A 26,105-nucleotide genomic window follows, 5' to 3' on the forward strand; every position below is an offset into this window, starting at 1 on the left:
GCAGATATACAAGCTCATAGCGCGGCACCGAGTGCCGCGCTATGAGCTTGTATATCTGCTATTTTTGAATAGCCAAAGAAATCTTAAAATGACACAGCGTTCCCGGTCTTAATGGATTAATTACCACAAAAAAAGGAACACCTGGGTAGACAGACATACTCTTAAACAAAGTTAAATAAAGTTATTTTACAATCTGTCCTAATCTCTCTCTCATGTTCATGTTCACCACATATTGTATCTTAGGGGGAACGATTTACATATTTGTGTACTTTATTTACATACTGTAATATCACATAAATGTACAGTAAGGTGCTCTAAAGTAACAATGTAATTCAGGGGTGCTGTGGATGAAAAAGTTATTTACAGGGGTGTCCTGAGACAAAACAAGTTTGAGAACCAATGTGTTATCAAACGTTTTAATTTGAAAGACCCCTATAACCCTGAGAGTGTACAAATGGAACCAAATGGATCCACAAGGGTCCATTTGGTTCCATTTGTACACTCTCAGAGTTACACACCTGTAGGGGTCCATTTAGAAGCTCTCAAGGAACCCAGAGGGTCCCTGGACCCCACTTTGAGAACCACTGGTCTAATAGTATTCATTATATTGTCAACAAAACTTTTTTTTTTAACAAATATTTTTATAAGCTTCACAGTTTTTACATGAAATCAGTTAGACATTTTGTATTTTTTCATTTTCTCCCTTTTCCCATCCCTCCCCCCATATTGTTATTACTGTCACATTTTCCTTTTCAAAAAATAAAGACAAAAAAAATCTGTATCAAATGCAGTGGAACAAAGAAACGTACCTGACAAAAACAACAAAACATGATTTAAATTCAATATAGACAATGAAATGTAACAGAAATAACAGCAGATTATTGTGACTTACTGTATGTTACTGTTTTACAGTTCAAACAACAGCTGTAGACAGGATGGCCAGTGGAACCTCAGCTTCCATCAGAGGTGAGTTCTATTAAAACACATGAAACCAGCAAAATGACACTGGTTTAGTTACATCTGTGATCTTTATTAATATTATATTTATTTTTCCAACCAGGGAAGAACAGTGAACCAACAGAATTGAGAATTGTTCTGATCGGGGGAAGAGATGATGATATACCCAGTGGAAAGAGTTCAGTAGGAAACATCATCCTGGGCAGAGATGTTTTTGAAACAAACAGTAGAACAGTCAAGAGTGTCATGAGACAAGAGGTAGTGTCTGGTAGACAGGTCACTGTGGTTGACACTCCAGGATGGAGGTCTTTTTTACCCCTAGATCTGACCCCAAAACTGACTCAGATAGAAATCCAACAGAGTGTGAATCTGTGTCCTCCAGGAGGACCCCATGCCTTTGTCCTAGTGATGCCATTAGACATCCCATATGCAGGAACAGATATGTCAGTAGAGGAGCATTTGAGTCTTCTCCTCAGTGACCGAGTGTGGAAACACACTATTGTAGTGTTCACTGTAGCTGATAAAAACAAAATGAGACCTGATCTCATTAGATCTAACTCTCACTTAAGATATCTTATTGAGAAATGTGAAGGCCGCTTCCATGTTCTTAACATTAGTGACAGAGGAGATAGAAGTCAGGTCACAGAGCTGATGGAGAAGATAGATCAGATGGTGACTAGTAATGGTTGTCACTATGAGACAGAAAAACACGTCTCAGAGGAACTGAAGGAGATGGAGAGAACTATCAGCAGAAGAGCAGAACAAAGGAGGGCAGACGCTCAGAAACAAACAACTGGACTTCCAAAAGATACTGGTATGTTTTGATTTACTATTAATTAATAATGATAATATTTCATTAATCTCTGCCAGGATGTTTATGAGTTCATGTCTGTCTGCTTTAACCCATTAAGACCGGGAACGCATCTGTGTAAACACTTTAACCATTATTTTATACTTTGGTTAATTTTTTTCCAAAAATATACTGTAGCAGATCTAAAAGCTCATAGCGCGGCACCGAGTGCCGCGCTATGAGCTTTTAGATCTGCTATATTTTTGGAAAAATCATGAACATTTGTGCAAATCTTTGAATATATATTTTTAAGCGAACATTTTTAACTCAAATCTTTGCTTCTGGGGGTCCCTGGAACAAAATATTTTGAGATTGGGGGGGGGGTCCGCAGACAAATACATATTATTTTGGGTGGTCCTTGACATGAAAAAAGTTTGAGAACCACTGATATATAGCAACATAAGTAAAAGAAAAAACTGTTAGGATTTAGAACACGTGTAGAATTCACAGAAGCAAAGATTTGAGTTACAAATGATTGCTTTAAAAATATGTATATATATTCAAAGAGTTGCACAAATGTAATGTTCACGATAAAAAAAAATAGCAGATATACAAGCTCATATGAGCTTTTATATCTGCTATTTTTTAATAGCCAAAGAAATCTTAAAATGACAGATGCGTTCCCGGTCTTAATGGGTTAACAAGAGCTTGTGACTAAATAATAATTACATTACAGTAAATACATTGGAACACAGGCTGTTTTTTCTATTTCATATCAAGCAGTGTTCATTTTGTCGACTAAAACTATGACGAAAAATGTTCATCCACTACCTTTTTACACTGACGAAAAAAAGAAAAAAAAACATTAAATAAAAACTAAGCTATGATGACTAAAACTAGGACCAAGTATATTTACAATTTAGTCAACAAAAAAATAAATAAAAAGACTACTATGTTAGATGGAGGGACTGGTGTTCTTTCATGTCATTTTATTATGTCATTCTACAAGCTCACAACACATCACAGACTTGTTGTGAGCTTGTAAATCGGCTATTTTCAGCACACAGCTAAGTATAAATCAGGCATTACAACGCTATCACAGCCCGCTAAAATACATATTTTGGTCGTCTAAATTAACTGTAGATCTAGTTGACTAAAATCCTATGATACTAAAACTAAAACTAGACTAAAACTAAAACATTTCAAATGACTTAAATATGACTAAAACTAAATGGAATTTTATTCAAAAGACTATGACTAAAACTACAAACTAAAACTGATGACAAGTAATGGTTTTGGACATACAAGGTTTCCACCCGACAATGAGGATATGTGAAAATAAATGGAGGTACTTCCTGGTTCTACTGGCAGTGTGTACTAGATAGATGAAGCTGATCAGTCCTGCACGCACGCACGCACGCACGCACGCACGCACGCACGCACGCACGCACGCACGCACGCACACACACACACACACACAAAAACACACACACACACACACACACACACACACACACACACACACACACACACACACACACACACACACACACACACACACACACACACACACACACACACACACACACACACAGTTGCATGAGTGGTCTAGGTATTAATGTACATTATTATTATTCTATGATGTCTCCTGGTGGATATTTGTTCTGAACTGTACACTGAACACACCTTTCTGCTGTTAATATGTTCAGCACTTTCATTATTAGATATTAAGAACAACATATAGACCTGGACATTTTAGCCTTGTTTCTTAATCACATAAATCCTGGCATGCCTAATTTGCGCATGTTGTTATGCTGTAGGTGATCATTTCCATACAAATGTACAAGCTCACAACACATTGTGTTGTGAGCTTATAGATCTGCTATTTTCGCTATTTGTTGTGTGATGAATTGTGAAATAATTAAATGTCTTAAGTGGTTAAATAAGAAGCTGTCAAAGTGAAAGTAAACAATCTTTTTCTCTGACAGGACTGACTGACCTCAGGATTGTGTTGTTGGGAAGGTGGGTGTCTGGGAAGACTTCAGCAGGAAACACCATTCTGGGAGGAAGTGGTTTTAAAGTCAGTCAGAGGTCAGTGCAGTGTGAGGTGAGACATGGTGAAGTAGAAGGGAGACATGTGACAGTGGTGGACTCACCAGGCTGGTGGTACAACAGTCCACTACAGGACACCTCAGAGATGGACAAACTGGAGATCCAGAACAGTGTGTCTCTCTGTCCTCCTGGACCACATGCTGTTATTGTGACGGTTCCTCTTGATAAATCATTCACCAAAACACAGAGAGTAGCATTAGAGGAACACATGACACTTTTGTCACAGAGCGTGTGGAGTCATGCTATAGTACTGTTCAACTATGGAGACTGTCTGGGAGACAGAAGCATTGAGCAGCACATTGAGGCTGAAGGAGAAGACCTCCGCTGGCTTGTTGACAAATGTGGGAACAGGTATCATTTCTTCAACAATCAGAAGACAGATGACACTCAGGTCACAGAGTTGCTGGAGAAGATAGAGGAGATGGTGACAGGAAACAGAGGTGGACACTATGAAGATGATGGAGATGTTTCAGAGACTTTGTCAGAGAGGAAGAAGATCACAGAGGAACATGTCCAGACATTCCTGACCAAGACACAGAGACAAAGAACTGCTCTGAAAGCTCTGTTTGAAGGTGATGTTTATCGTGTGTGTGTGTGTGTGTGTGTGTGTGTGTGTGTGTGTGTGTGTGTGTGTGTGTGTGTGTGTGTGTGTGTGTGTGTGTGTGTGTGTGTGTGTGTGTGTGTGTGTGTGTGTGTGTGTGTGTGTGTGTGTGTGTCAGTGTGTGTGTGTCAGTGTGTGTCAGTTTGTGTCTCTCTCTCCTTGACCTTGATTGTTATATTCATTAATAATGTATCTTCTCAATATTGCGCCATATTCTATATAAAAAGATGCTGTAAAAATTAAAAGCTTAATAATATAAAGCATGGGTCTTCAACAGGGGGTCTGGGACCCCCAGGGGGTCCTCAGAGTTACTACAGGGAATCTTTCTGTGGTTGGAACAGTTTTTTTTTTACATTAACCACTTGAACCCTAGCATCCCTATTCTGAGGGGAACATTAGCCAAAAACAGCAGATCTACAAGCTTGTAGATCGGCTATTTTCGGCAAAGAGGTTTGGTGTAGACAGAGGAGGGAAAAAGAGAAGACCATGTACAGAGTCACAGGTCAAGTTTACTCAGTATTGAGGGTTTAAGTGGTTAAATGTCTGAAAATACACATTAATATGAATCCACACAACATTGATGATAGTGCTGTCAAACTAATCTATGAAGAAAAAAAAAAAGTTTAATCTGCAGCATAATTGTATCATGTATTGGGGGTCCCTGCTTCATTTCTCTATCAGCTAAGGGGTCCTTGGCCTGAAAAACGTTGAAGAGCCCTGTTATAACGGATGGTCGAAAGTAACTAATTACATTTACTCAAGTACTGTATGCAAATTGAGATAAATAATACATGATAAGCAATACATACATTAGGAGCATTATTAGATTAAGACGAGTGCCGCGCTATGAGCTTGTATATCTGCTATTTTATAAAAATCGTGAAAATGTTTTCCAATCGTTTACTCAAATCTTTTTGCTTCTGGGGGGTCCCTGGAACAACATATTTTGAGATGGGGGTCCGCGGCCAAATACATATGTTGTGGTCCTTGACATGAAAACCACTGATATTTTTTTAACATTTTTTTTCTTCGAATTTTTGTTATAGGATTTAGACAATTGTAGAATCCCCAGAAGCAAAGATTTGAGTTAAAAATGTTTGCTTTAACAATATATATATTCAAAGATTTGCAAAAAAATCCCATGATTTTTCAAAACATCGCAGATCTACAAGATAGCGCGGCACTCGGTACCGTGCTATGAGCTTGTATATCTGCTATTTTTGAATAGCCCAATGAAATCTTAAAATGACAGAGATGCGTCCCAGGTCTTATTGGGTTAAGTGAAAATATCTGAGTACTTCTTCCTCCATTGAACTGATCTAATGACCAACATATTGACACATTGGTGATTTAATTCAGTTATTTTCAACTCATTTGCATAATTGATAAATTATTGATTCATTATTTTTACTGTTCTGTGGTTAGTGTTGTTGCAGAATTGTTATACAGGTATATAATAACTCATTTATCTGAATCTCTGAATCCAATCCTAAATCAGTGTAAAGTGAACTAATGCTGTGTGTGTGTGTGTGTGTGTGTGTGTGTGTGTGTGTGTGTGTGTGTGTGTGTGTGTGTGTGTGTGTGTGTGTGTGTGTGTGTGTGTGTGTGTGTGTGTGTGTGTGTGTGTGTGTGTGTGTCAGGAGAACATCAGAGTCTACTAGATGTGAAGGTGATGTTGGTTGGTGGAGAACAGGATCAGAGGAGCAGAGCTGGAAATCACATACTGCAGAAGAATGTGTTTAAACGAACTTGATACAAGGTGAGTAATATTATATGAATGTGATGTTATAATGAATGACTTCACTTAAAGTAAGTAAACAGTAAAGTGATCAAATATGTTTTCTGAAGATAATGTAAAAGTATCTGCTGTCATGAATGTTCATTGATCATGTGATCAATGAACTGTCAGTGATCAAAACACACAGATGTTCATTTTCAAATGAACATGGAGTCCAACACATGTAGATTCTCATCATGTCTGTAATCTTTAATGCAAACCATGACTGTGTGTTAGCTCGGTGGTTCTCAAACTTTTTCATGTCAAGGACCCCCAAAGCAATACATATTAGTCCGTGGACCCCCTTTGAAAAGATATGGCAGGCACCCCCAGAAGGGAAGATTATTATAGCTATAGCAGTGATTCTCAACCATTTTAACTTCAAGCAAACTTCATGCATTAAACCACTGTCCCCTGTTTATCTCTGGAACCCCATCTACACAGTAAAATCATCAGTGTTTATTTAACTCTGAGAGTGTACAAATGGAACTAAATGGACCCGTGAGGGTTCATTTGGTTGCATTTGTACACTCTCTGAGTTAAAGACCCATAAGGTCCCATTTGGTTCCTAACTATCAATCATTTGGCTGGGTACCCCCTAGAACCCCCTCAAGGACCCCTGGGGGTCCCCGGACCCCACTTTGAGAACCACTGTGTTGGCTAACTTTATAGGAGTACACAGTAACAACAACACACTAATCAATTTATTTAAAAAAGGAAAAATCGATAATCGATTATTAAATAAAATAATACATTAAAGGGACATTTCACCCCTGGAAGAAAATGACCCAATGGTAATGAAGTTTAGGACTCAATTATTATTATTTTTGTGTATGATCTGTGTTTTGAGATATCTAGTAATCTTCTACCTTCTCGTGACGTTATTTACGTCACGAAATGTTATGTCATTCCTTTTCCGCACTACATGTTGTCTCGACGCGTCTCACACAGACCAGCTCCAAAGACCGCCCCAATGGGGTGTCCCCACACAGTCACTCCCATTAGCTGCGCCCCCCGTTGCAGAGTGAGACTTTACTTTACCTGAGTTATCTTCTGATAGTTGTACTTGAATGTTGACATGAAATAATAATCCTGTGTAGTGTTTCATAAGCTCAAGCGTGAAAAAAAAAAGACAGCGTGGAGAGGCAGCTGGTAAACAAACCGTCGCGAAAGGCTAGGATAAAAATACCAAGGATTCGACAGTGATGTCACTACTATGCGACACGGAAGTAGAACTGCATGAAGATAGCAAGGATTTGACAGTGATATGACATCACTAACGAATCCTTGGACATATATGTAACTAGATGAACATGTGCTAGGTTGACGTTCTTCAGTCAGTGTTGCCAGATATTGTGAGAGAAATAAGCAACCAGGTCTAAGAAAACAAACCCAAAAGAGGATAACTAGGCCAACTTTACCTAGACATGTACATGGGATATTATATATTTGAAAATTGCCGATCTACAAGCTCACAACGCTTCGCTGCCCATTGTGAGCTTGTAGATCTGCTATTTACAAAAACATCTTGAGGGGGAAAAAGTGCAAAATGTGGAATATTTTTGACAAATATCTGTTAGGGGCTCCCTGGCACAAATTATAATTTCAGATGGGGGACTGTGGAAAAATACATGAACATGTTTGAGAACCACTGGTTTAAACAACAATCAAAACATTTGGAAACAAGCCCAAATATCAACTACATTTTAGAAAGAAGCCGCTTATAATAAGCAGACATGGCAACACTACCATGCTGTTTCAACGTCGTTGTTGGAGATCACACCCACACAGAATCTCCCCTGCCACAAGGAGGGGCAGTAAACCAAAAGCATTATGGTCATTGTAGTAATAAGCAGTCCAGTCAAAACCTAGTCAAACACACAGATTTAATTATTTTTATGGCCATAGGGTGCAAATTTTAAATTGTGCTACTGTTATCTACTACAAATACTATTACCATTGAGTGATTGCAGTTTCTTCCAGGGGTGAAATGCTCCTTTAATGATCATGACCTATTTTGAGCATATCATGGTTTAACCCATTAAGACCTCGAACGCAGGTTGTCACTTTTTATTTGTCACTGTGTCACTTTTTGATTTGAGCTAAAAGCATAATTTTACACTTTGGCTAATCTAAAATAGCAGATATACAAGCTCGTAGCGCGGCACCGAGTGCCGCGCTACGAGCTTGTAGATCTGCTATATTTGAAAAAATTTAAAGCAAACATTTTTAACTAAAATCTTTGCTTCTGGGGGTCCCTGGAACAAAATATTTTGAGATGGGGGTCGGTGGCCGAATAAATATAATTTTGAGGGTCCTTGAGATGAAAAAGTTTAAGCACCACATATAGCAACATACGTTTTTCAGAGAACTGTAGGGATGTAGAAGACATTTGTAGAATCTGCTTCAGGTCTTATTGGGTTAAAGTCTCAAAAACGTTTTAAAAAACTTAAAAGTTTTAAAATAGCCGATCTTCAAGGTCACAACGCGTCGCATCACGACGTGTTGTGAGGTTGTAGAATTGATATTTTCACTGTCTTTGCATGATATTGTTGTCTGACGAAGTATGAAATAACCCTTAAATGGTTAATCAATGTGGTAATAAATAACATTTTCTTATAAGAAAAATACCTGCACAACTCGATTATCTGATTAATTGAAAAAGTAATCGATAAAGTAAATCTGTCACTGTTAGTTATTCTGTTTACTTCCATACAGTAGCTCTTTGCTGGTACTGATCAATAACCTGTGTGGACAAAGTAGGCTACCCAACCTCAATATTTGAGTCGAAATACTCCTGTTCAAATATTTACTCAACTACAAATGAAAGTTGAATAATGATGCTCTCTGTTTCAGTGGTTTAAAGTAACTAAGTACATTTACTCAAGTACTCAAAGTATAGTTTTTAGGAATTTTTACTTAGTAGTTAGTAGTAGCTTACTAGAGTATTTCCCATTTTCAGTACTTTTACTTCTACTCCACTACATCTCGGAGGCAAATATTGTACTTTTACTCCACTACAATTATTTGAAAATGTTACAATAGTTACTTTTCAGATATAAATTATGATATTATGAAACATACATTAATCACTCTTGCCCTATTTTATACATAGGCTATTTGAAAATAGCCGATGTACAAGCTCACAACGCGTTGTGAGCTTGTAGATCTGCTCTTTTCTTTTTTTATCTGCTCTTTTCAAACATTTGAGTACTTTTAATGTAGGTTCTTTAAGTATATTTTGATGCCAATACTTTTGTACTTTTACTCAAGTAACATTTAGAAAACAAGCATTTTACTTGTAACAGAGTATTTTTATATTGTGATATTGCTACTTTTACTTAAGTAATATATCTGAGTACTTCTTCCACCACTGCTCTGTTTAATAAAGTGCTCAGAACATATTCTGTGGAGAGGATAGAATGTCAAATTGACTTATACACACCTGTACTACTTCAAGCTTTCAAACACAGAGTTTCAACTTTTAGAGCTTTTTCAGTTTCAGAAGTCATTATGACATGACATTAATCCCATATTACTGTAGCATTGTTAGACAAAGTGATGGAGAATAATACATTCAGTGAGTTCATTTCTGGTAAGCTTGAAGAGGAACTCCAGTGAAGACAGAATAGAGTGAATGTTTTGATTATTATGACTAACATACAGTAAACTTCATATTCCAGGAGTTTAAAACCCAGACTAAACTGACAGAATGTGTCAGAGAACAGAGACGAGTTGCTGGAAGAAAAGTGAGTGTGGTGAACTGTCCAGACTGGTCGACTACACCTCCATCACAGAAGATCAAAGACGTCCTTCTACACGGTGTGACTCTGTGTTCTCCTGAACTCCATGCTGTCCTGTTGACTGTTGATGTCAGGTCCAGTTTCTCTGAAGCTGACAGGAGATCAGTGGAGGAACACATGGAGCTGCTGGGGGACAGAGTCTGGAGACACATTCTGGTTCTGTTCACATGGGGATGGTGGCTGGGAGGGAGACGTGTTGAGGAGTACATAGAGTCTGAAGGAGAACCTCTGAGGTGGATCCTGGAGAAATGTGGATACAGATACCATGTTGTAAACTCCATCAAGTGGGACATTTCAGAAGTCACAGAGCTGATGGTGAAAATAGAAGACATGGTGATGAGGGACAGAGGACATTTTGGACCTTCGAGACAGATGACGCTGATTGAAAAACTGAAAGGACAGAAAACCTTATCAGAAAAAGAATGGAAGAAGAGAGAGCAGGAGATGGTAGAGAGGATGTTGAAGTCTGTGGTGACGGAGCCAGAAGAATCAACCCTTCCAGCTGTCAGGAGAAGGAACAACATGGACCAAGAGGATGCACGGAGCATGGAATTTCCTCCCCATAGTGAGTGTGTGTGTGTGTGTGTGTGTGTGTGTGTGTGTGTGTGTGTGTGTGTGTGTGTGTGTGTGTGTGTGTGTGTGTGTGTGTGTGTGTGTGTGTGTGTGTGTGCGTGCGTGCGTGCGTGCGTGCGTGTGTTTGTGATGTTGGAGCCTCAAGAGTCTTACAAGTAAAATATCATTAGATGGGTCCATTTTCATGAAACTAGGAGGGAATGATCAGTAGTGTGCTCTGAAGAGATGATGAACTTTTGTGTGTAAGAGTTCAAGGTCAAAATGACATCATGGTTCATATGTGAGGAACAGAGACATGTAGAGATGTTGTGCTGGGCTGCAGGGTTTTCACATCCAGGTGTGTTTTTATTATCATTGTAAATGTCTTGCTGTCTGTTGTCTTCTGTTCCAGTGAGTGGTGGAACACGCTCTTCAGGATATGACACCATGAGTGAAGCTCCTACCCAGACTGATGCTGATGTAAGAGTGAGAGATGAAGATGTTTCATAGAATCTTCATAGATGTTTCAACAAAACACATTTTAATTCTTTATTTTACGTTATATATTATTGTAAGTCTGTGGTGAAGGAGCCAGTAGAATCAACTCTACCAGCTGTCAGGAGAAGGAACAGAAAGGACCTGATTAATCCAAGCAGTGAGTATCAATATCAAGTACAGCATATCATCATATCAGGTGAAAACCTTGTATGTTCAATACTGTTACTTATAAGGAAATGGAGGAGAAAAAAAAAGAACCTGTTTTAATGGGTAGTTATTATTTAGTCACAAGCTTGTTTATACTTTTTATTGGTTAAATATTTATAAAAACCAACGGAAACACTATTTGTACTACTTAGGGCATTAAAGGGATAGTTCACCCCCAAATTACTTGTTTCTATCAATTAGTCACCCCATGGATACTTGAATTCATGGATATTGTTTTGTTTTTGTCACATTCCTAAGCCAACAATTTGATGACCGGCAGCGGTTACGGTAGGAGACACAAAGAGCCTCCTAACTACCCCTAACTATCTCTTTGATCTAGGAAAAAAGTTGAAATATGGAGATACAGCTTCTGCCCGACAGCGATGATTTTGTAATTCACGATTACGATGACACTGTGTGTGTGTGTGTGTGTGTGTGTGTGTGTGTGTGTGTGTGTGTGTGTGTGTGTGTGTGTGTGTGTGTGTGTGTGTGTGTGTGTGTGTGTGTGTGTGTGTGTGTGTGTGAGTGAGTGTAAAAATGACATAAGAATGGATGGGTGTATTTTCATGAAACTTGTAGGGAATGACTAACTTTTGTGTGGAAGAGGTCACGGTCAAAATGACATAATGTTTCATATTATCATTGTAAATGTCTTGCTGTCTGTTGTCTTCTGTTCCAGTGAGTGGTGGAACACGCTCTTCAGAATTTGACACCATGAGTGTAGTTTCCAGCCTGGCAGACACTGATGTAAGTCTGAGAGAGGAAGATGTTTCATAGATTAAACTTAATTTGATCAATCATACTCATTTGAATTCTTATTTCTTCACCGTTTATTGTTTTTCATACAGTATGACATCGTAACGGATTTATTTTGTATTATTATTGATGTTATTTCTCCATCATACATGATCATTATAAGAACAGTATTTGTTCCCTTTTCCTCCCTGGCTCCTATGTCTTTATTAATATTACATTACATTTAGTTAAACATGTGTGTGATGTTTCTTTTTATGTAACTACTGTATCATTATTTTTTTTGGCTGATTGAATACTTTATTAGTCAGAAATGTAAACACAAACAGCACAGAGGTACAGTAAGACAATTAGGCTAAAAGGATAACACAAAAAGGGTCCTGGGGAGTTGTTTCCATTGTGGGCCTATGTATTCAATTCATCAACATAGCATAACAAATGCATACAAACACTATTTTGTTGTTGTAGTGAATTTTTCCTCTCTTACCTGTCAATATTGTGACAAGGAGACACGACCGATGACCCTGTTTGAAAGACTGACAGGAAGGAGAACTTTAACACCAGAAGAATGGAAGAAGAGAGAGGAGGAGGTGATAGAGAGGATGTTGAAGTTTGTGATGATGGAGCCACAAGAACCAAGTAGTGAGTCTTACTTTTATCCTCTTATGTGGATATAAATACATTATTAAAATGTGCCTGTGTGCATAAAATAACAAGAATAGATGGTGCATTTTCATGAAACTGGTAGAGAATGATCAGTAGTGTGCTCTGAAGAGATAATGAACTTTTGAGTGTAAAAGGTCAAAGGTCAAAATGACATCATGGTTGATATGTGAGGAACAGAGACATGTAGAGATGTTGTGCTGGGCTGCAGGGTTTTCACATCCAGGTGTGTTTTTATTATCATTGTAAATGTCTTGCTGTCTGTTGTCTTCTGTTCCAGTGAGTGAAACATACTGCTGGTCACCTGCCAAGGTCTCTGATTGGCTGACTACACATTTTGGACCCATAGCGCCCTCTTCAGGATATGACACCATGAGTATAGCTCCCAGCCAGGCAGACACTGATGTGATGAGTGTGAGAGATGAAGATGTTTCATAGATTAAACTTTAGTTTGACATCAGTCTCACACATGTGAATTCTTATTTATTTAATTAAGAGAAACATTAGCACATTTTATAACTAATTCTTAGTTATAAAAATATAACCCAACACACGTCTCATAACAACACATTAATGTCACATTAATTCTGACCATTCCAAAAAGCTCACAAGTCAACTCTTTTAACAACAATCTCAACAATCTACTATATTAAATGTTGTTATTATAGTGCTTGTATAGCAGACTCCCTACTTCCCTTTAATGTACACAAGCGGTGTGTACATTAAAGGGAAACCTGGCCGATCCTCAGTCCATAACCCACCAACTCCGATGTGAGGAGAACAACAACTCAGTGCAGCAAGAAAGACCCAATGCATTTACTCAGCATGATACACTTACTGTATGTATTGCTGTTGGTGATCCTAAATGATCTTGTTTTTTTTTTAGATGGAATACCAAGGAGCGGTGCTGATCTACGAGGATCTGCAGAGTAGTGATGGTCACACTTTCCGCATCTACCTCACCCACAGCTGCAGTTCAGACTATGAAGTGAGTATGGCACCAAGATGAAGAAAGAAGGATTTCATGTGTGCTTCCACTATAGCATTGGGCCCAAAAATCGGGATATTCTTTTCTATCATAATCACAAGATTACACACACACACACACGCACACACACACACACACACACACACACACACACACACACACACACACACACACACACACACACACACACACACACACACACACACACACACACACACACTGTATATACAGTGGTGGGCAGGTGTTATCTGTCTCTGTCTGTGGCGGTCATGCAGATAGCCATATGACTGATGCAAAGCATTGTCAATGCAATAACCCATCAAGGACGGGCACACTTGACTTTATTAATTTCAACTATTTCAACATGGTATTATGATAACCTGTCAATCTACAGTATCTTCTAATTGGCTAGGATCTACAGTACTGTTTTTTTCTTCCCTACTCTTTCTACCCTGACTCCTGTCTTCCCTCCTTGTTCCGTTCTGCCATCACCTTGTCCATCTGTTGCCCTTATGTGTGCAGGACATAAAGAGGGAGTTGGAATCAGAGAAGGGGCGTTTCAGCAGAGTTCAAACGAATGCCAATTGTACACTGGTAGATGGGAAGTACCAACTCACCAGTGAGCCAAGAGGGGAAATTGACCCCAAGGTGTGTTTGTCTCTATGGTAATTCAGCTAGGACCACAGATAGGACCACAATGGAAGTGTTTTACTACTTTGCTGTTTGCATTTTTGTCTAGTAAAGTTATCAATCAATCAAAAGCTTACCATAATGCATGGCAGCGCCATGTATTGCAAGGGTGGAGATAGGTGTAGCTATTGACATGTATGTATTTATTGAAAATGCTTGATACAAGTTCATTATTAATAATACCTGTAATATGTGCAGGTCTTGCCTTTCACCGTGGAACAAACAGAGTTCAAAGGCTACTTTGAAGTACACTATGACTATGAGCTGTCACCTCCCTTCACATTTAATCTGAAAGCGAGTGGTACTGATGATCCTGCCTGGACTGCAACCATTCAAGAAGGTACCTATGTACACAGTTGCCTGTCTACTTGCATGTCTGTTTATTCATTCTTGATCATCATATATGTGTAACTTTGCAGTGCATTTCTGAATGATGATGCCTGTCTTTTGTTCTCGTATCAGGTGACCTGGGTATTAAGGAGAAAAACACAAGCAAAAGGGAAAACAAGTGTAAGTAGGATTATTTTAGTTTACTTTGTGTGATATCAAGATTGTCAGCATTATAGAACCAGACAATAATTACGGGGCCAGGCTTCCAGCATGGACCCGTTTTGTTATTGGCATTATTCCGTTTCTTCTTCTTCTTCTGCCACTTTTGGCAGTTCTGGCTGAACCGTGCTGTCGCTTTTTATGAAACTCGGCCATATGGTAGATGGTCATGAAAAACGATCAAGAAATAATTCTCACAATCTTTCGTCAAAAGGTGGCGCTATAGCACTCAATTGAAAAATGCCAACTTTGAACAGGTACAACTCATGCCCTATTTGACCTACAGCCATGAAACTTCAATACACATATGCGTCTCCTGATGCTGAACAACTTTCACACTCTGACTTTTGACCTCTGACCTTTAGATCTCCCACCATTTTGAATTATATGAAAAACAGTTAAACCTATCTCCTCCTGGGATTTTTGAGCAATCTGCACGAAACGTTTTACACATGAACTTTGGACCTATGCCGACAAACGTGTGCAAAATATTTTCCATAAGTGAAAAAATGAAGCTTTAATGAGCCAATGAATATTGCAGTTTTATGACAATTATTCATCTGCCCCTAACACATACATGCAGACTTACCATTCTTTGAAACTTTGCAGAAATGTAAAGGGCCATTCCAAATATCACTGAAACCAATCTTACTCCAATTGGTCAAACGGGGGCGCTATAGCAATTTTTTGAAAATTGAAACTTTAAACAGGCAAAGGTCATGCCTTGTTTGGCCGACAGCCATTAGACCTGCTTACACATGTGCCTTGACTAATGAGGAACACATCTATCACGTTGACCAGTAAGCACCGCCCTTAGATTGTCCGCAATCTTGAGCAGTTTGAAAAACACTTAAACCCAGGATTTTTCAGCTATTTGCGTGAAACTGTATGATCAGTGTGATCTCTTTTTCAGAGGTTTGTCTGTTGGTTTAATAGCTTCCCGCTTAAGTGTATGTGTCACAACCACAAGGTCACAGGTTCAAGCCTCACTTGGTGCAGACTTCATCTAAGTTGCATTTCACACAACATGACTATCAATGAATACATCTGCAATTGTTAAAGATAACATGAAATACTTAATTGAGTGTTTTTTTTACATACTTCATTGTGAAAATAGCTGATGTACAATCTGACAACTTTTAATGGTTTGTGAGCTTGTAGATCAGCTACTTTCACTAGTTTTGTTCTACTTTCACAGTTCTGAGGAGATGTACAATTTCTTCATTGGTAAATGGTTTGTGAACGAGTGATCTTAGTGTTAGTGAAACAGGGGCTTGGGTCATGACAGAAGGCAAGTCTTTGTGATCCTCAACAGACAATATCAGCCTGGACAAAGCTATAGCACTATAGGTAGTGTTGCAGCTACCTAAGAATGCCTCACGACCGCAAGGTTGCCGGTTCTCTCTCTCTCTCTCTCTGTGTCTGTCTCTCTCTCTCTCTCTCTCTCTCTCTCTCTCTCTCTCTCTCTCTCTCTCTCTCTCTCTCTCTCTCTCTCTCTCTCTGAGGGGTGGCCATAGCTGAGTGGTTAATTAGGGAGCCAGAGACTCTGGTTGCTCCAGGTACGATTCCAGGCCAGGTCAGCAAATGTGTCAATGAAATTTGTCCCTGAGCAAGACTCTTAACCCCTAATTGCTCACAGGCCCTCATTGGAAACAAGACCGCAAGGACTTTCATGATCTGACCTGTTAAAGGAATTATCATTTTTCTCTCTCCTGGCGCCGTATTATCGCTGCTTGCAGCTATATTTTCCAGTTGATTTTGCATTCATGAGATACAGTCATAAAGCATTAAGCCACTAGAGGTTGCCATTTAACGTTGATTTGTTTTTGGCTCAGAGGCGTAGTGTTAGAGAAGATTCCACGTTACCAGAATGACCACATTAGATCGTCATGATTACACCAAAGGTTAGGCTGATGTGACCTGTGTTGAAGAGGGTTTGTCCTGTCTGATAGAGATGCCTAACCGTTAGCTCTGGAACTCTACGATAAAGACCATGTACAAGATACCCATAAATGGAGCCGGCCGAGATACCCATCCAAGGTGCCGGGATAAATTTCAATTGAATTCAGGAGCCAAGAAGGAGAGTAAAAACTCAGGAGTCTCCTGCTAAAATCAGGAGTGTTAGCAGTGATCTGCTCTCAGCCATTTGTAAAACGGTTACAAATATGGCACCATGAAAATCATGGACAAATCCCAATTAAAACACTACTAAACACTACTATTCACTACTAAAACAATTGCAGAAAGTAGTTGTACACACTTCCCATGTGGTATCATTTTTAATTCCACAAAAAGTTCCATCGTGCGACGCGCGACTGACAACTTCCTGGTTTGATCCAAAGTATGTTAAAATACTTGATTACCGTACCGTAAAGGTACGGTAATCAATCATCTTCGGCTTCGCCCTCAGTGCCTTTCATGTGACGAACGCTTCCGCCTTCAAGCGCCTTGGTGGTCATTCCTTCTTTATCATTAGATATAAGCTGATATAAGGTGTAGAGTATTTTATCGCAGGATTCAGCCAATTAGAATCAAGGATTGGAACTATCCATTTTAGAATTTGGGATAACTGTAGCCTTTAAAAAAGATCAATTATTGGCCTTTAAAGTTGAGGAAATTCCACCTTGTTTAGGAGTTGCTACTTGTTATCGCTGATGTGTTATACGACTTATGATGACACTTGGGCTAAAGAGACGACCAGACAAAAAGCATACTGTATGTCATTGGCATGGCAGCTCATTTACAAACAAAAGATTGCTCCTCAAGTACACCAACCTTTTGTTGACACATACACACAGTGTCTGTCTGTCTGTGTCTGTCTGTCTGTCTGTCTGTCTGTCTGACCCAGTAGGGCTCATTTAAGGCCGGGCTTTAATTTTCAGGCCCGTTGAGAACTATAAGCACAAAACATTTTCGGTAAATACAATATGTGGACTTGACTGTCTGTTGAGTACAGTGGACTCTATGTACTGTACGTGTGTACAGTATGCTTGGTTCACATCATTGAACATCACATCATGCGCCACGGATAAAGAATCAATAATAAATATGTTTGATTTAATTTGATTGAGTTTTATAATCACCTTACACCAAATGATCGCGATGACTGTAGTGTACATAATACACAGGAACCAAGATGTAATTTGATACCACTGACTAAAATGACTCAATATTTATTTCTTGCTAACATTTTATCAGACACTGTGGAGAGCATCAATCTTTGCATTGAAATAGTAGCTCTCTTCTGCCACATACTGACCATGGCTTTCAAGCCATGGTCAAGACAGGATTAGACTTCCTGTTAGAGACATCCTTCTTTTACCCTATAGACGGGTTTCCGCGCGACGTCATCACAGAGTAGAATGCGCAATCTGCACATGCCCGGGTAGAACGAACCGGAAGCGCCCTTCACTCTGTTGTTGTGTTCGGGATTTAGATAGGCATAATGCTGCTATTATAGGCATAATAGGCATAATGCTGCTATTATATACAAACAGATCCAACTTCCGACAAATCATTTTTATTGAGTAAACAAGATATTACAAACTGCATAATTTAATCTACTTTCATTAAACCCGGTGAAGACCAATTTTTTATGAATGGACATTTGACCAGAGCTGCTGCGGGTAATGGGGCCCTCTATAGGCTCACTTTAGAAATTGCATGCAAATCCCTCTCTTGCGCGCGCAGCATCCTCTCATGTTTACTAACAGGAAACCCGTCTATAAGCCTCCAAGCTGCCTCTGATTAGCCTCCAAGCTGCCTCCACTAACTATCCACTGTCTTTTTTCTTCACAGACGCCTGGGTGCAGTGGCAGGAGATGATGAAGATAGAAAGTGGAGAGGAAGGTAAAAACACACGCACACACGCACGCACGCACGCACGCACACACACACACACACACACACACACACACACACACACACACACACACACACACACACACACACACACACACTTAATTAATTATACGATGAACTCTAAGTCTTGGTATGCCTACAAACTGAAGAAAATATTACATTTGTTTCTCTTTAATGTCTTCCTGCAGAGCTCAAGAAACCTGATCTGGATGATTATGATAATGGTAAGTGAGAGATGAATGAATGTATAAATCTACAAATCACACATCTAAATCTACAGCTGGACAAACTCTGGAATGCATCGCCTCTCAGCCTTTTGTCTCGTTTCACATCACGATAACTTGGCTTGATGTCACTTATGTTGCTGCCCATGATTATTAACCTGTGGTCCTGAGGCTGAACTTTTCAATGTGAATCATACTGAAATCACCAATATCTTGTGTGCCTAACTAGTGTTATTTGTCCCGCAGATGAGGTGTACTCACGATCATGCTGTGAAAAATGCAAGCACGTCCAGCAGGTCAGTTTGCATAAAGCAGATACTATTCTTGATATAAGCATATGAACTGTAGGTAATCCTAGATGATCTCCTGTGTTTGTTTGCATATAGAGCTATGCCAATGAGATGATCATTCCTGAGAAGCTCTCTAGAGGACGTTTGCAGTGAGTCTGGACACTTTGACATCATCTGCCATTCAATTCTTATTCCTAATTTGTGCGCTGGCAGTGTCTATGTCCTTTGTACACCTTGTATGTGGACATAAATAAATAGTGTGTGTGTGTGTGTGTGTGTGTGTGTGTGTGTGTGTGTGTGTGTGTGTGTGTGTGTGTGTGTGTGTGTGTGTGCACGCGTGCACATGCTTTAGGGTTCAGCTGAAAGCGGAGGGGACATATGAGTGTGTGTTCACAGGCTTGATATTTGAGGTGACAGCGCGAGTTCAGGTGCGTTATTGCGTCCTGTCCTGGTCCAAGTTTGGCAAGTTCCTCCAGAACCCCTGGATGATTGCTGGCCCCATATTCAACGTACAAACAGTCGACAAGGATGCATCTGCCCTCAAGTTCATCCAGTTCCCCCACTCCCTGTGCCTGGCTGGTGAGAATATATGCTGCCTCTGGACCATTGGTGGACCAGAGATATTTATTATTGACTGTACAGCTAAACATTCTTCCATGTCTAATATTTTACAATACGGTAAATCAAACCACAGTATCCTATATTCTTGTTACACTGTTGTCTGTATTCAGACACTTTTGGCTTCAATGTATTTTGTCTTTGTCTCTACAAAACTGTCTCTCCCTCCTTAATTCCCATTGTCTTTACACAGGCAAGGGAAATGAAATGACATTTGGTGTCCTACACATCACTGGAAAGCATCCCATCATTGAGAGAGTCCAGTACTCTGGTAGTCACATAAAGTGGCCGGTGTCCTCCCTGTCACCTGGCGGTTCAGCCGTCATCCTGGACGCACAGCAGGAACACCACGGAGCGGTGCTGATCTACCAAAATCTGCGGAGCAGTGAAGACAGTCTCACTTTCCGCATCTACCTCGCCCTCAGCTGCAGCTCATGGCGTAAAGTGAGGATATGACACCAAGATGTAGACAGAAAGAGTTCATGTGTGCTCCAGTTTAGCATTGGACTACAAATAAGGGAGTGTTGTGTAATGATGATATTCATTTTAAAACAATTTAAATGAAAGCTTCTCAAATGCAGCAAAACATGTATTAAAGATACAAAGCACTGCACTGTTCATCAAGCACACAGGCAACACATCTAAACTAGTAGTTATATGTCTACCAATAAAGTTAGACCGTAGAACACAGGAGCATCCCGAAAGCTGAATGGTTAGGGCACATCCCACATGGTCCAAATTGTTCTCAAACTTTTCAGGCCGCAACGCCCCAAACTAATCATATTTGAACTGGGGACCCCCCCCCCCCCCCTGCCTTGGGGACCTGGGGACCTGGTTCCACAGGTAAATATTGTGGAAAATAGCCAATCTACAAGCTCAAAGCGCCTCGCAAAGCAAGGCGTTGTGAGCTTGTAGATCTGCAATTTTTCAAATATATAAATATTGCAAATAATGCTATAGACTAGTTAAAACACATAAGCAGGTTCTCATACCAATACTTTGATATGGTTTTCAATATTCATTATTGAAAACATTACACCTGTCAATCTACCTTCTAATCGGCAAGTTTTGTTGTTGTTGTTTTCTTTACCTTCCCGACTCCCCCAACTTCTTGTCCTCCTCTCCCTTTGTCCATCACCTTGTCCTCCTTTTTTCCTTGTGTGTGGCAGGAAATAAAAAAGGAGTTGAAGAAGGGGCGTTACAGTAGAGTTGACAAGAATACCCTCTGTCCACTGGTACAGAGGAAGTACCATCTCACGAGTGAAGAATGTGACAACATTCACCCTGAGGTGTGTTTGTGTTTTCATTCAGCTTACCATATGTGTGTGTGTGTGTGTGTGTGTGTGTGTGTGTGTGTGTGTGTGTGTGTGTGTGTGTGTGTGTGTGTGTGTGTGTGTGTGCGCGCACACGCGTGTGTGTGAGTGTGCGTGGTGTGCGCTTTTTGATTGTTTTCAATGGGAGTAATAACAATTGTATTTACATTCTTGCAAATCTAAGTACTATCAGGGTTAAAAGCATGGCATATAAACAGCATGGGCAACCAAACAATTACATGGGACCCAACTAGGCTAGACTAACGGGTCAAATTAAAACTAGGTAAAAAAAAAAACAAAGGCCCAGGAAAAATTAAGAAAACACTTTGTTAAAAAGGTAGGTTTTTAGTCAATTTTTAAAAGCATCAGTGGACTGTGGTGCTCTCAGGTGTTTGGTAGGGTATTCCACAGACATAGGGCTGTTTAGCAGTGCCACATATTTATGCTATGCTGAAAACTCCAGCAGTGTGATCTATTCTGTACAGTGTATTCACATCTGCCATTCTTTATCTAGTCGCCAAGAGTTGAAATATTTTAAACTCTGGCCGTTTGGACGAGAGTGCCATACATGCGTTTTCAGCTGGGAAAAAAATGCTTCGGTAGGTTCTTAGGTCAACGTTATCTATATTTCCATGAATCTGTTTGCCATGCAACAGGTATAAACTTGCCGAATTGAACACCACAGGAAAACAAGGAGTAAAAACGTGTCATGACAGAAACTCTGTCTCTCATCTAAATAGGTGTGTGAGGATGGCAAATTTACAAAACATGTTTGTAGTCACATCGACATAGTTGTGAGTTATTAGTTAATTATGTGTCTGAATGTAGATCACTGGCTTCCTTTAAAACAGGCCTGAAATTCCACCTTTCAGGTGGCCAAAGAGGGAGGTAAATAAATATAACTTCTCCCTTTGAAAGGCACTTTTACCCCTACCCCCCCCCTTTTCTACTCTGTACACATAGTGTTTTATATTTGTGATGATATTGTATTTTGGTGTTATTTTTTGTGCTATGTTGATGAATTGAATATATAGGACCACAATGAAAACAAGTCCACAGGATTTTTTTTGTGGGATCCTTTTAGACCAAGTGTTTGTCTGTACTCGTGCTGTTTGCATTTCTGTCTGATAAAATATTCAATCAATCAATCTGTGTAGGACTTGATATTCACCCTGGTACCAACTATGTACAAAGGATTCTTTGAAGCATGCTTCAAGCAGCCACCTCCCTTCACATTTTATCTGAAAGCAAGTGGCACTGAAGTTAAAGCATGGTCTGCAAACATTCAACAAGGTACTGTAGTACACGGTCACCTGTCTACTTAAATGTGTGTGTTTATTCATGCTTGATCTTATGTTTGTAACTTTGCAGTGTACTTCTGAATGATGATGCCTATCTTTTGTTCTCCTGTCAGGTGACTTGGTGGGCAGCCTAGAGAAAAGGCCAGGCAAACCACAGTTTGGTCTATTTGGTCGGTTTCGGTCAGGCTCGATCAAAACGACTATGTGTAAGCATTATTAATTTGGTTTACCGTACTTTGTATGATATCAGGATTTTCAGTGTTGTAGAACCAGACAGTAATTTCCATCTCTCTTACAGTGGGAAAGGAGAGACACGATGCAACAGGGGAGGGAAGTTCTTGCCTGCATGAGCTAGGTAATTATCCATTTCCTTAAGCCCATGCAGTACATGTAATGTATGCACCTTCCGACAAATTGATGTCATTCTAAACTTCTGATGGGCGGTCTCAGAATGTTTTCTCTATATATACAAACATACCATTTACTCACAAGATACAATCATTTGGCATAACTGCAACCTTTAAGTAAAGAACAATCCATGGCCTCTTGGAAATATCCCCCTCATTTAGGAGTTGCTACTTGTTTTCACATGTGATGATTGAATGGTGATGACACTATAGTAAGGCCAGCAAAAGCAGAGATCTATTTCCATATACGCAGGTGTCATTGGCATATGGCAGCTCATTTACAAATATAATTTCTCCCCACATAAGTACACCAGGTTCAAGGTGTTAATGGTCAAATCCTATATTAAAATGTAATGGGCTAATTGGACGGCGGGCGGTTGGGCGGACCTCTGACGTAATTCTGACTCAGCCATAAACCAACCATGGCCACATCACTATGACAACATAAACAAACCACGGGTCAGCTCCATACTGTATATGGGCACAAAAGGAGTGACATTGGTTTGAAGGCCCGAACCTCTAGTACACATACAATACCGCTGGTAGCAGCATTATAGGCAGTAACATTTTGTATTAAAGCTTCCCCAAAGGAGAGTTTATAATAAAATAGATTTTACTGTATTTACTGTATACTATTAGAATACAGCATACCACTATCAACAATCCTATATAATGGTTGTTTAAATACACTTGATCCAGTCCTATATTGCGCTGATCAGAGAAATAGTCATGGTATGGCCATTTTAAGTGTGACACTGCTGTAGTGCCCCATATGTGTATAATTTAGTTTTTTTGGTGTGACCATGACTAGGATCTTTGATGATCTGGACTTTCCTCTGGAACTTCACCCTACTTATTATTGACTGTTATGTCACACTATTTATAATACAGCACTTTAGTACAACAAGAGTTGTTTTTAAATGTGTTATACATTTTCAGCACCAGGCAGTGATGCAGGCCAATAATGGTGGTTGTGCTGTCCGGTGTCTCAAACCATTAATCAACAGCCAGCCAAACTCCCTTAAAACAACAGGCGAGAGTCAGGATGTAGTTTTCTAGCTCCAGCTTTTCATGACTCATGATTGTATATGAACAAGGAGTAAACTGAAATACAGGAACAAAAAACTGAAATACAGTAAATAACAGGTAATGCATGCAATGGTGAAATCAGCGAATAGCAACATAATAGTGGTACAAACTCTGATGTGCTCTCTAGAAGTGTGCTTTTAAAATGACTGAGCTTTTTGGCCATGTGCTTTAATACACAACAGACAGTTTTGCATGCAAGGTGTGACTTTCTAAATCAACCCATCCCCCAGTCCTACTGCAATGCCACATGAGCAACTCAAAGCATGAAAATAACAGCCCGGAGGGCAGAACAGTGGTATCGTGACAGAGTTCTATAAGGGTAGGTGTGCAGGGTGTGCTGCTGGTGCCATTCCATACCAACTGGGGTCTGTCTGTCAGGAAGTCCAGGATTTAGTTACACAGGGTGGTGCTGAGTCCTTGGTCACTGAGTTTGAGCTGAGTTTTTAAAATGCTTTGAGTACATGGGACTATAAAATAGTCAGGGAAATATGTAACAAAAAAGGCTCAGTTGTTCACTTCTGGCAGAAAGTGTGTACATTTGCATAATGGAATCTTTGAAGTATGCTGATTTCAAATGTCAAAGCACTTTTCCCGTGGGATCTGGTCTTAAAATGAGAATTAAATATTTTTGGTTCAATTAGGTTTTGTATTCCAATCTTTGACACCTCATCACTTTTTATGATCTCATGTATTTTTTCACATGAGATCATATTATTACTACTATCATCAAATGGACAAATATCACAATATGTTTTTCTCTTAGATGCCTCGGGTGTGGAACAACCTCAGATTACCCAGACAACAGGTAAGACCCTTACTTCTCTCTGACCTGTATATTTGACCCTGAAATCAAAACAATCTTCAGTATAATGAAAATGACAATGAACTCATGTTTGACATCCTATTTTCCTCATTCATCACTGCCATTAAACTTGAACTTCAGTACAGAATTGTGTAAGTAACATACGTAAGTTCTTGTTTCTTTTTTACAGGCATGAAAGCTAACTTTGTGAAGCACAACATGAGGGCCCTAATTCAGCGCGTCACAGCTGTAATGCCTATAGCAGATGACCTGCGTGACAAAGGCATTGTCACATTTGAGATGTATAACACAATCAGGGAAACAAAACCCAGGCAGGAGCAAATGAGAATGCTGCTTGATGTTACCTGTCCAAAAGGAAAAAGAGCAATGTCAGAATTCTACGATGCTCTGCAGGAGCATGAGCGGTGGCTTGTCCAAGATCTGGGTAAGAGCCAACATCGACCTTCAAATCCCTCTTTTAGTCCATTCTGTTGGAGTTCTCTCTGACATGCTTTTTCTTTGTGTTTCTTTTCAAATTTCAGAACATCCCAGCTGATTATCATGCACCTCACAGGTGAGGAGACAACAACTAGTCCACTGAGAAGTCTCATTGATTTCAACACAGAAACTCACATAAACAGTAAAACATAAACAGTAGTGTACTAAACACATCAACTTAAAGACTGCTGAACAGCCTGTCGTCAGGCTGGTCTTAGACTTTTTCTCTTCGTCTTGGACCTACCTGTGGATTATACCAGGGACAGTGACTTGGACTCATCATGGACCTGTCAGCGGATTATGCCAGTGTCAGTTTACTTTATGTGGATTATGCGGTCGACACACACTGGCATTTTGCACCTTAATCCCATGTACAACGCTCTGACTTTTGTTTTTATGTTTTTCTCGCACCTTAGCTAATGTCCATATTGTATATCATGTACAGTACAGTATACATATGCTGCTATGCTCACACACCTTTATGTGTTACTTCAGGTTTTACCGCACCTTATGTCTAACTCAGGTACTATGTGTAAATATGTAGATAAATGTGTTAGTTTTCTTAGATTGATCCCTTGCTCCCTCTTCTTCTTCTTCCCTTTCTTTTCTTATGGAAATAACAAAAAATGATGGAGCTTGCACAAAAACAAATATAACCCACTGTTTTACACCTGTAAACCTGTGATGTGACAATAAAGCTGATTCTGATCCTGATAAAGGCAATACATTCCAGGACATTTTCATAAAGTCGATAAAGATAAT

The 26,105-nt window shown here is 39.6% G+C and overlaps 1 protein-coding gene across 1 annotated transcript; it reads left to right on the forward strand.

Moving 5' to 3' along the window:
• Nucleotides 1-935: 935 nt before the first annotated feature.
• Nucleotides 936-26,105, forward strand: LOC311060021 (uncharacterized protein; the record flags this gene model as incomplete). The annotated part of the gene is made up of 28 exons (XM_084078145.1): nt 936-966; nt 1,061-1,225; nt 1,340-1,400; nt 1,575-1,771; nt 3,736-4,431; nt 9,904-10,605; nt 11,005-11,072; nt 11,169-11,247; nt 11,977-12,044; nt 12,557-12,692; nt 12,994-13,127; nt 13,600-13,701; nt 14,224-14,349; nt 14,590-14,731; nt 14,854-14,901; nt 18,739-18,789; nt 18,990-19,025; nt 19,272-19,321; nt 19,412-19,464; nt 19,668-19,894; nt 20,127-20,377; nt 21,103-21,222; nt 22,404-22,539; nt 22,661-22,753; nt 22,846-22,902; nt 24,807-24,848; nt 25,036-25,290; nt 25,388-26,105. The coding sequence occupies 28 exons, from the start codon at nt 936-938 to the stop codon at nt 25,399-25,401; spliced, it is 4,140 nt and encodes a 1,379-aa protein (XP_083934271.1). The 3' UTR covers nt 25,402-26,105.

The sequence above is a fragment of the Gymnoscopelus microlampas genome (assembly GCF_963454915.1).
Source record: "Gymnoscopelus microlampas genome assembly, chromosome: 14".
Classification (NCBI taxonomy): Eukaryota; Metazoa; Chordata; class Actinopteri; order Myctophiformes; family Myctophidae; genus Gymnoscopelus; species Gymnoscopelus microlampas.